Genomic DNA, 12,319 nt, shown 5'->3' with positions numbered 1-12,319 from the left:
GCACGTCTGGAGCCTGTGCTCTGCAACGGGAGAGGCCACAACAGTGAGAGGCCCGCGTACCGCAGAAAAAAAAAAAAAAAAAAAATATCTTCTCTACTTGTGACTTGCCTTTTCACTTTTAGATAGAATCTTTTGATGAACAAAAGGTCTAATCCAATTTCTTGATCTTATCTGTTCTGGTTATTATTGTTTGTGTTCTGTTTTAGAAATCTTTGTCTACTCCAAAGTCATAAAGCCAATTTCCTATGATATCTTCTAGGTATATCTTTATTGTTTACCTTCTGTACATCTGTGTTTGTTTGTTTTTTAAATAAGTGACAGACATGAGCAATGAAAAAGTATAGAGAAAATTTGAGATGCTCTAGATGAGGTTATCATCTTTCATCTTTCAGAGGTGATTTACCTTACGTCTGGTCAGTGGCAAGGTTAGGGGAATGAGCAATTCCAGATCACTTTAATCCAATCGGGAATAAAGGTGATATGAATCTGGGCTTCAGTTCCTGTGAGGGTTAGTCTGTTTTCTGTTTGCCCTTCTAGGGTTCCAACCTAGAGCCTAGAGTATTTATGTAGACTTCCTCAGAAGACCCTGGACTCCAGTTTTTGTCAGATTCACTCTGTTTTTGTGAGTCTGCCAGATGCTCTGCTTAGCTTCTCAGGTGCTTTTAGGGAAAACGTGGCTTACCGTGTGCAGGGCTCACCTCTTGGATTTCCTTTTCCAGACTCTGGCCCTCTTCACTGCCATGGTAGCTTTCTGATACCATTAAGCAGAAAATTTTGTTGTGTTTTATTTTCCCAGCTTTTCTAGTTAGCCTCAGTTGAAAAGATGATTCAAATTACCTTGTTTGCTATTAACTAAAATAGGACCCCCCAGGGATTTTTTTTAAGTCATATGAACTTTGTCTACATTGTAATTCAGAATGCATGTTACTCACTGGGCTTGGAAAGGATGTAGAGAAAATTGGAGAGAGTTCACAGGAGAGTGACAAAATGCTAAAGTGATAGATCATTTGAACAGTAAATGAATAAGGAAACATTGGGCTTGAACTACATTTTAGACTAAATGACATTTAGGCATATACAGAACATTCCATCCAACAACAGAATATACATTCTCCTCAAGTGCACATGGAATATTCTCCAGGATAGATCATATGTTGGGTCACAAAACAAGTCTTAGCAACTTTATGAAAATTGAAATCATACCAAGTATCTTTTCCGACCACAATAGTATGAAACTAGAAATCAGTAACAGGAGAAAAACTGGAAAGTTCACAAATATGTGGACATTAAACAACACACTCCTAAACAATCAATGGGTCAATGGAAAAATCAGAAGAGAAATTTAAAAATTATCTTGAGACTAATGAAAATGGAAACACAACACAGGAAAACTTATGGGATGCAACAAAAGCAGTTTTGAGAGGGAAGTTCATAGTGATAAGTGATACATTAAGTGATATGTTAAGAAAAAAAAAGATCTCAAACAACCTAACTTTACTCCTCAAGGAACTAGAAAAAGAAGAACGAAGCCCAAAATTAGTAGAAGGAAGGAAATAACAAAGGCCAGAGCAGAAATAAATAAAATAGAGACTCAGCAGACAATAGAAAAGATCAACGAAACTAAGAGTTGGTTTTTTGAAAAGATGAACAAAATTGATAAGCATTTAGTTAGACTAAGAAAAAGAGAAGACTCAAATAAATAACATCAAATGAAAGAGGAGACATTGCAACTAATACCACAGAAATATATAGGCTCATAAGAGACTACTGTGAACAATTATTCACCAAAAATAGTATAACCTAAAAGAAATGGGTAAATTCCTAGAAACATGCAACTTACCAAGACTGGATCATGAAGAAATAGAAAATCTGAACAGACCAATACAAGTAAGGACATTGAATTAGTAATTAAAAACCTCACAGCAAAGAAAAGCCCAGGACTATATGGCTTCACTGGTGAATTCTACCAACGATTTAAAGAAGAATTAATCCGGGAATTCCCTGGAGGTCCAGTGGTTAGGACTCTGGGCTCTCACTGCCGAGGGCCCAGGTTCAATCCCTGGTGGGGGAACTAAGATCCCACAAGCTGTGCAGTGCAGCCAAAAAAAAGAAAAAAGAAAAATTAACCCTTCTCAAACTCTTCCAAAAAATTGAAGATGGGGGAATACTCCCAAATTCATTTTTTGAGGCCAGCATGGTCCTCATATTAAAGCCCACCAAGGACACTACAAGAAAAGAAAATTACAAGCCAGTATCCCTGGTGAACATAGATGTAAAAATCTTCAACAAAATACTAAAAAACTGAATTCTGTATCACATTAAAAGGATCAGACATCATAATCAAGTGGGATTTATCCTTGGGGGATGCCACATAATCAATGTGAACACCACATTAACAAAATAAAAATCATGTGATCATCTCAATAGATGCAGAAAAAGCATTTGACAAAATCTAGCACTCTTTTATGATAAAAACTCTCAACAAATAAGGTATAGATGGAATGTACCTCAACATAATAAATGCCACATATGACAAACCCACAGCTAACATGATACTCAATGGTGAAAAGCTGAAAGCTTTTCCTGTCGGATCTGGAACAAGGCAAGGGTGTGCACTCTTGCCACGTCTATTCAACACAGTACTGGAAATCCTAACCAGAGCAGTTAGGCAAGAAAAAGAAATAAAATGCATACAAATCAGAAAGGTAGAAGTAAAATTGTCTCTGCAGATGACATGATCTCACATATAGAAAACCCTAAAGATTCCACCAAGAAATTGTTTGAAGCTTTTAAACTAAATCACTAAAGTTACAGGAGATAATATCAGCATACAAAAATCAGTTGCATTTCTATATACTAACAATGAACTATCCAAAAAAGAAATTAAGAAAACAAATCCATTACAGTAGCATCAAAAACAATAAAATAGGGCTTCCCTGGTGGCGCAGTGGTTGAGAGTCTGCCTGCTGATGCAGGGGACACAGGTTCGTGCCCCAATCCGGGAAGATCCCACTTGCCGCGGAGCGGCTGGGCCCGTGAGCCATGGCTGCTGAGCCTGTGTGTCCAGAGCCTGTGCTCCGCAACGGGAGAGGCCACAACAGTGAGAGGCCCGTGTACTGCAAAAATAAAAACAAAAAAACAAAAAAACAATAAAATACTTAGGAATAAATTTAACCAAGGAGTGAAGATCTATATACTGAAAATTAAAGAACATTGACAAAAGAAATTGAAGAAGACACAAGTAAACGGAAAGATACCTGTGTTCATGGATTGGAAGAATTAATATTGTTAAAATGTCCACACTGCCGAAAGCAACCTATAGTTTCAGTACAATCTCTATCAAAACTCTGATGGTATTTTTCACAGAAAAAGAAAAACCATCCTAAAATTTGTATGGAACCACGAAAGAACCTAAATAGCTAAAGCCATCTTGAGGGAAAAGAACAGAGGTGGAGGCATCACACTTCCTGATTTCAAATTATATTACAAAGGTACCATAATCAAAAAAGTATGGCATTGGCATAAAAACAGACACACAGATCAAAGGAACAGAATAAGAAGTCCAGAAATAAACCCTTGCATATAGAGTCAAGACCAACATGCCAAGGAAACACAATGGGGAAAGGGAAGTCTCTTTAATAAATGGTGTTAGGAAAACTGGACAGCCACATGCAAAAGAATGAAACTGGATCTCATACCACTCATAAAAATCAACTCAAAATGGATTAAAAACTTAAATGTAAGACCTGAAACCATAAAACTCCTAGATGAAAACAAAGGGGAAAAACTTCTTGACATTGGTATTGGCACTGATTTTGTTGTTGTTGTTGTGTTTGACACCAAAAGAGCAGGCAACAAAAGCAAAAATAAACATGTGTAAAATTTTTTACATCAAACTAAAAACTTTCTGCAAAGCAAAGGAAACCATCAACAAAATGAAAGTCCTAGGATGAAAAAAAATTTTCTGAGCTTAGAATTCTATACCCAAACTGTTAATCAAAAATGAGCAAAAAAAAGGAGGGTGGCTTTCAGACATGCAAGAATTCAGAAAGTTTAGCACCGTGCAGACTCTATAAGAAGTGGGGAAAATAACATAAGGATTAAACAAAACAAAATCCAACTAAGGGGACAGTGATTTGTTATAACCCAGAAGAAGTGAACAAGATCAAAAAGAAATTAAAAGAAGATCTTTGTTTTTTTTGCAAGATACTCAAATGTTCTTTTCTAACAAAGTTTAAATGACATTGTATTACATTTCCTTTAATAGTATTCCAACCACTCTGCTTGGTTACAGTGAATAGGTTATGAATAATATTCATAAATTACATTATTACAAGTGCTGCTTATTGGTCTTCAACATTAGGCTCAATCCATAGACAAAGCAGATATTTGCTTATTAGTTACAGAATGCAAATGTTATATATCTACAGTATAAAATGAATTATAAATAAAAATTAGAAAGGAAAAAAATTGAAAAGAGGCAGGAATGTAAATGAATTAAATTTACCCTCCTTCATAAGAGGGAGCTAAAAGCTGACTACAGTTTATAAATCAGGAAATGGGCAAAAAAAAACTGTATTCTATAAAGTTGTAATGATAAATTACCAGAAAGTCTGGGTGGGAGGGAGGCTTGATATTTCAATTTTGCCCTTCCAACAATCTGAATATTTAAAATCTATCTGTAAATATTTTTTCTCTTTTAAATAAGTTGTTAGAGGGCCTTCTGTATTTGGGAAGAGCGAGCTTGTCTTTGAACTGCCCAAGACAGGGAACTAAAAGGTAGCCTCTGGGTTCACCGGAACTCTTTTGTATTAGTCATTCTGCAAATCCAGCTGCTGTCAGCTTCTGAGCTGAAGACACAAGAAAACTGATAGGCCTGTAGGGGCTGTTTCTAGGAATGAGGACAGCAGTCAGAGGGGACTTGTTCTGCTTAGAGTCCCAGCAGAGCCCGCACATCCTCCTTTGATGAGTAATTCCCAGTCAGAATTTTACCCAGGGGTCACCCTTCCATCTCCTCCTGTAGAGAAGCCTTTTCTCTCTCATGCTGCTCTGAATGAAGACAGGAAGTGATGGTGCTCGGAGCAGTCATCAGCTTGGGCACAGACAGCTGTGACTCCTTCTCACCTGCCTTTAAAGTCTCTTGGCCTTTCCTGCATTTGAGGTGGCCCTGTAGGTCTCCGCCTTTTCCACATTGCTTTGGCTCTGGGTATCATAAATGGTCCCAGCTCCATCGTAATGTGACACAGGGCTGCACATTTGCCAGCACAAATATCCGTAGATTGGCAAACCCTAAGCCGGTCTCCACAGAACAGTTGACCTTCATGTTAGAACAGGGGGCTCAACTGAGGGCAGGTTTGCTTCTCAGGGGACACTGGGCCATGTCAGGAGACATCTTTGTTGTCACAGCTGAGGGAAGGGTTGGGGGTGCTCTAGTGGGTAGAGGCCAGAGATGCTGCTAGACATCCTACAACGCAGGACAGCCCCCTACGACAAAGGGTGATCTGGCCCACAATGCCACTAGTGTCGAGGTGGAGAAACTGTGTTGGAGAGTCTGGGAGAGAGGCAGCGGGTAGAGGGAAGAATAGTCCTGTATGAGAAGGTGGGAGGTTGAGGTCTGAGTGACCTTCGTGAAACCGTTTTGCCTTTTGCCGAGTCCTCTCAGGTCCTGTCCACCTCAAACATTTCCACCATGTGACCTCTGGGGAGAGGGGACCCAGGGGCTGTAACATCTCCACTCCAGCTACACGATTTCCTATTTCCAAAACATGAGCTGGTTGTGTGTCAAAAGCTGGAAGGCTGATCAAAACCAAAATTCTCATTCAGCATAACAAAGAAGGCAGAAGAGTGTTCTAATTAATCAGATATTCTTTTTTTTTTTTTTTTTCTTTTTGCGGTACCCGGGCCTCTCACCGCTGCGGCCTCTCCCGCCGCGGAGCACAGGCTCCGGACGCGCAGGCCCAGCGGCCATGGCTCACAGGCCCAGCCGCTCCACGGCACGTGGGATCCTCCCGGACCGGGGCACGAACCCGTGTCCGCTGCATGGGCAGGCAGACTCCCAACCACTGCGCCACTAGGGAAGCCCCAATCAGATATTCTTTTTAACTGAAAATGAGGAACCGCCAACCTGAAAGTTAACAGGTAACATTTAAGGCTGTTGGGGCATAGTTTAATCTTGGATTCAGACTGTTGCAAACTACAGGTACTTTCCGTATTGTACTGGTAAAATGGGGGAAAAGAGGCTTTTTGGGGGTAGAATGCCAGATGATTTACTCTTTGGGATTTCTAAACACATTTTGTTGGGTGTGTGTTTTCTTCGCAGGCACTTTTCCTTAATTCTCTTTTTAAAGTTACTTGAAGCCCATCCTCACACACAGTGGCCCCCCATTAACCACCACTCTCCCAGCCTGGTGTGGCTTGCTCGCTCGATGTCTGACCAGTCCCCAGGTGTATGACGTAAGTACAGCATGGCCAGGTTGCCATGGTAACACTGCACTTCTGCTATGGCCTTTGCTTTGAACTTCTACCAAACGTGACAGAGAACAGCATCAATGTCTCCTTCTCTTAAAGATAGTTGAGGCTTCCAGCCTCCCCAGCCCCTCCCCATATACAAATGGAATTCCCGTGCCACCTCTGATAAACTGCTTTTAAATTACAAAAAATGGGTCAGATGCCAAGAACACCATTTCCTTAGAACTGCTCCCGGTTTTGTAAAGTGATTTTTAATGCTTATGGTGAGTTTTTAGTGGAATATGAGCCTAGGTAATAATGCTAATTACCTTTCCTTTTATGTTGGAAGGATACAGACCAATAGATTAAAAAGTTACTTTTATAATTTCCCATCCCATTTTATTTAATAAATCTGTCTTATTTTGAATGCTAAATAGTTTGCTCAGTTTGGACCTCTGTAAAGTGACAGTGTGGGCCATTTGGATGTGTTTTATCATCAGAAACAAAGGGTAGTGACTCGGCATCCTCACTTCTCCCACTAAAGAAGCTCCAACTGATTACACTGTTTGATTTTGTTTCACTGGGCTTACGTGTTTCTTTGCCTTCTAGCTCTAGTCTCCTTTAACCAATTTCTAAAGCTTTCCTTCTTACTTAGGTTTTACAAGTGTCACTTTTCATGTCTCTGTAATAGTAAAGTAACTAACCCACTATGAAAACTTTATAAAAACCTTACCTACTCGGAAGCTTACCAACTATTCCTCACACATCAGTTAGGGGTATCTGGCCTACTTTGAACTCAGCATAAACTCAATATACTTCCGGGGACTTAAATTGAAAGTGCTCCCCTGACCACTTCCAGAGCCTGCCCAAGGTTTGCTTCCTGGGGTAATGTTTGGGCTGTGGACTCCCCACAGCCAACCCAAGATGCGGTGACTTGGGCTACAGGCAAGAACCACCCTCCATTCTGCCGTTACTGCCTTGGCCTGGGGTCCTGACTGGGGTCCCAGCCACCTCCAGACACGGAGAGGCCTGCTGCTGAGAGAGTGAGAGCAGAGTCTTTGGAAGTTTAACTGAGGGAGCCAGAGGTGAGAGAATGGAGGGGGCTCCATGTGGAGTCTAGTGCCAGGTGAGGGCATCGGATGAGCCATTCTCTGGGCTGTTTGACACACTTTTGGGTGGGCCCCCCCATCACCTGTAGGGCGTTTTATACTTCACCAAGTTTCTTTGGGAGATATGGAAGATGTTCGTTATTCCTCATTTCCACTAACTCTAAATGAAATTTAGGTTTGAGAACCACCTAGAAAACAGTGTTCTTCCACCTAACGAAAATGATCTGTGGATATTTAAATGCACACATTCCCACGACACTCTTGCTTGCAGGTGTTTGCAGCAAGATGGAGTGTGTTCACTCCATTTCCATAGCAGCCCTCACTGGACAGCTAGTTATGTATTTACACAAACCTTCAGCTGAACAAAACTTTTGTCAATCCTGTCATCTGGAATTTGAGGGTGTGGGATAGTTTTGTCATCAGCATAGAACATTCCTTAAGCTTCCATCTGGAAATCCCTCTCCACTGGGTTTTACTACGTCCTTGTTTCTGAGTGACCTATCCTGGGGTACTATTTGTCTGGGCTTGTGAGTTTCATCATGGAATGGGACAATATCCAGTCTTGTTTTCTCCTGTAAGTGAATTGTGGCCCTGCTTCCCACTGCAAGGGGTCAGAGTGGGCCACACCGGAGCTTCCATCTGGGGGTTCCTCTGTGCTGCTGGGGAGGGAGGGGCTTGGCTCCATTTGCAGAATTCCCCGCACATGCAGTTGTTCTGTATTCCTCTGTGTCCCTGTGTGGCTCCTAACCTCGAAACAGCAAAATACGTGCCAGGAGAGTCTTCTCCTGAACATTGGGAGCTAAGGAGCCCTGGGAGAGAGATTTTGACAGAGATGAACAAAAACATTACTTAGCACATGTATGAATGGGAGAAATGGAACGTGCTAAAATAGGGAACATGATGTCATCTGTTGTTAAGAAAACCATCATGGAGCAGATGGAGTTTCAGGACTTTCAGAACTACTAATGGGGAGGAGGAAATTGGGGAGTTTGGAGTGAGCTTTAGAATTATGCTCTGCCCGAGTCGAGGATGTTTATTGAACTGTACATTTGCTCCCTGCCTCATTCCGGTGAGGGTTGGAGGCAGCAATCAAGAGGACTTGCGTGCTTGCCTGTTAAAAAAGTCGGAGCCCTGGTTAAGTGGAGTCACACCGTGGAGAGTGGAGAAGCCGACGTCATTGAGAAACAATGCAGAAAACAAGCATGTGCTTGTCACTCTTACGTGCCCAGAGATGGGCCAGAACCCACGGGTCCTCCCTGGGTCGGTGCATTTAACAGGCGTTCATCTAGCACCTCCTAAGAGGTCAGCAGCGCAAGCAAGGGCGCCAGGAAGAGGAGATCACTGCTGTTCGGTGGTTTCTCACGTAGATGGGGATCCCCGGCCCGGACACGGGAGAATCTACCCCAGCCTCAGGCAGCGAGACTGAGTGGGGGCCACGTGGCTGTCAGGGAGGCAGGTTCAGCATCCCACACCAAGGAGACCCTGTCGTGTAGAGGCTGAAGGACTGCAAATGCACTTTGAAGGGAGATGAGAAATAGGAGAGAAATAACCGTTTACGTGGAGCGGCTTGGAAGCGTATGTTTGCCATTCAAGGAAGAAGCTCCCCGTGTTTGACAGCCATGCAGCGGGGGCGCGGACCACACCTTGCTTTGCTTGTTAAACCATCGGAGGGTGAAAGGTTGTGCCTGACTTTACGCTGCTTCCTGACACTCTCCCCGTACTCTCATAGTTTCAAGTGGCTGCCACTTAGCCTGCTTTGCTCAGCCTTGTCTGTTCTGCTACCACCGCTGCCTAGCATGAGATGCCCCACCAGTCCTCTTCCCGACGGGGTGATTTTTCACATCTTTTATGTGGGTAGAACCAGTCTAGGGACAGCATAAATCCTAACTCTGCTTCCAAGCAGCTGGACAGCCACAGGCAAATTCCATGGGTTCTCTCAGGTTTTCTTCTCTATGACCTGAGTGTTTGTGCCCTTCATAGGGAAGGGGTGAGGATCGAATGAGACCTTCTGTGACATCCCTGGCAGGCGTATAATAGATGTTCGAGAAAACGTCCCCTCCCTCTCTGTCCCTCGCTTCATCCACCTGAGGGCTTCCTTCCCATCAGGGTGTTTCTGTGGGGACAGGAAGGAAATCCTAATTATGGCTTATCCTCTTCCCTGAATTGCTGACTAGGACAAAGAGTAGTTCAACTGTAAACCAGGTGGGTTTACGGTGGTTTGTACAGGGGAGGAGGCCGCCTCCACCCCCGGAAAAGCTTCCCAAAGAAGAGAGCACCTGAAACCTATTTGTAGGTTTGCCCATGGACCTTACTCCTTCCTACCTTTGTGAGTTGGGAAGCTGAAAATTGGAGCTGATCTCCCTTTCTTCCCTTTTGTCACTTTTTGTCCCCAAGCTGTGAGGCATTTAAAATCAGAACTGCTTTCTGGTGTTTGAAGTGCTGGTTCAGCAACAGCCTTACATTGATTAGCACTCTACAGTTTGCACCCAGTTATCATGCTAGAGGCTCAAGGCAGGCAAGTTTTATGATCCCTCTTTTCAGATGAGGAGCTGAGGTTGGGGTTGGCTTCAGCCCGGGAAAATAGTGGTCTTCCATTTGTTGTTGATGTTCGTGGTGTTTGTTGCACGTTTCAGAACCAAGAGCCGCTGAGAGAGGAAGACTCTGATTTCATCCTGACCGAGGGCGACCTCACCTTGACCTACGGGGATAGCACAGTGACTGCGAACGGCTCCTCAAGCTCCCACGCAGCCCCCACGAGCGCCGAGGAGGTGCTGGAACGAGACCTGGGAATGGGAGAGCAGAAGGTTTCCAGCCGGGGCACCCGCCTGGTGTTTCCCCTGGAGGATAACGCGTGACTCCCCACCCCGAGCCCTGAGTGACGGGGTAGGCCCACTGGCGGGGTGAGAATGGCTGCAAGCTTGACGTGGGGCCTTGACTGAATGGAACTAAACACTTCTATTTTATTGGGGTCTGAAGATATCTTCACATTTAAAATTTAACCCAAGACGCAGCTGGTGGGGCTAAAGTGTCTCTAAATTAAGACAAATGCAGACCTATTCCCACTTTGTTCACATAGTAGTGTGCTGTTCAGAGTTAAACAAACAAACTAATAGCATGCTTTAATGCTCTCTTCATTCATTCACCTGCAGATCTGAACAAGGTGTGGCAGGTTGAAGAATTCCTGGGGGTTCTTCCCAGGAGAGGCTTCATATCCAGACACAGAGATGCAGGTCTAGCTGGTTGTAGGAATAGCAAGGGGGGAACAGGCTAGAAAAAGATGGTGAAGGAAGGCAGTTGAGATTGGACCTCCAAGGATTGTGAGAAGCTGGTGTTAAACAGGCCAGAAAACATGAAAAAGCAATTTGAGTGGAGGCCCCAGCAGCGAGGCTGCGTGACTGCACCCTCCTATCAGGATTCCTGCCCTTTTTGGCTACCTGTGTTTCCTCTAGACTGAAGGTTGGAAAATATGTCCATGAACATTTCAACATGGGGGAATGAATTCCAATTCCTTCTCTGGAAATCTCCATAAAGAAGAAGTTACTGAAATGTTTGAAACCAAAGGCAAAATAGTGTTATACTGTTGTTTTTAATTAATCTGAGGACAGGGGAAACTGTTTAGAAACTGATGGTGATATCACTGCAAAAATCAGTCAGTTCTTGAAGGCTCCCATATGAGCTGACTGCCTGGAAAACGATTAATAGGACTGGATTCTATTGTGGGTTTGGAAATAACACCACAATTTGTGGGGTGCAATTTTATCTAGGGAAGAGAAGGCAGTAAGAAGCCTAAGAGGGAACAAGCTAGTATTTGGAGGGAAGAAATCTCACTGCAAACAAAAGCAACTGCAAAGAAAATACAAGATAGTATTCTTACAACTGAGTAGAATTCCAAACTTTGAGCTAATAAATACATGAGATTTCCGTGGCCACATGGGGAATCAGAGGCAAGTCATGAAAAGTTCAGCATTATTCACCTTGATGGAAGGTTCTGTCTACTATAGACAGACTAAGAATCCAGATGTCTTGACATTGAATGCCATGTAGAGAAGGGCCATTTTCTTGGTATCTGGGGAGCCTTGCACCAGCTTAATGTGTAAGTGTGCTTTAAAATTTAGGTTTTTAGTTTGGGTTCTTTGTGGATGAGCTGTTCCACCTGCCTGCACCTGCAGTAGGTGAAATACTGAGAGAACTCTTGGAAACCAAGTTTGAGATTCTCCCCATGTCTCTATGCTTCAGTGCTAGTATATTTGAAAACCCAATTTCTAAAAAATGCTTTCATAAAATGTGGGCATTTTTCTTATTATGGCAAACAAAATAGTGGCCCAGTTCAGTCTAGGACACCCATAATGAAGTCAGTCAGTTAATCTTCTTGACTCGCATTTTTAATGGTTAATTTTTAAATAAGACATTACTTGATACTTTGTTTTTGAATTGATAATTTGTGCAAACCAGGAAAATTTTATTATTAGGTTAAGCCATATGAAATTGCTGACATTCAACCATTTTTAAAAAATAGGGCAATTTCATATGGTTCAATATAATATAATTGAATCATTTTTATTCCCCTCTTTCCTTCATATCTACACTAAAGTCCATTTTGATTTTATGGTCATCCATGGGCTTTGTCCTCTTCACTGCAAACATTTTATTCTAACCTACTTAAATATAAGTAAATGGAGATTTGCTAAGGCTAAAAGTTAGCTAGGTTTGTAATTATGTGGTTGGGTTTTTTATTCAGTGGATCAGAGTAAATCACTGACCTG

At 42.6% G+C, this 12,319-nt stretch overlaps 1 protein-coding gene across 1 annotated transcript in view; it reads left to right on the top strand.

Annotated features, from left to right (window-relative positions):
- Window positions 1-10,411, top strand: part of SLC9A7 (solute carrier family 9 member A7) — a 141,962-nt gene extending 131,551 nt beyond the window's left edge. The window contains exons 16-17 of the mRNA XM_007450929.1: window positions 6,348-6,453; window positions 10,190-10,411. Coding sequence (XP_007450991.1) covers window positions 6,348-6,453; window positions 10,190-10,411 — 328 coding nt within the window. The remainder of the gene's footprint in view (window positions 1-6,347; window positions 6,454-10,189) is intronic.
- Window positions 10,412-12,319: the final 1,908 nt, after the last annotated feature.

This window comes from Lipotes vexillifer, unplaced genomic scaffold, assembly GCF_000442215.2.
Source record: "Lipotes vexillifer unplaced genomic scaffold, Lipotes_vexillifer_v1.1 scaffold129, whole genome shotgun sequence".
Taxonomy (NCBI): domain Eukaryota; kingdom Metazoa; phylum Chordata; class Mammalia; order Artiodactyla; family Lipotidae; genus Lipotes; species Lipotes vexillifer.
The sequence above is the reverse complement of the archived record's forward strand: the minus strand, read 5'-3'. Positions and strand labels throughout refer to the sequence as shown.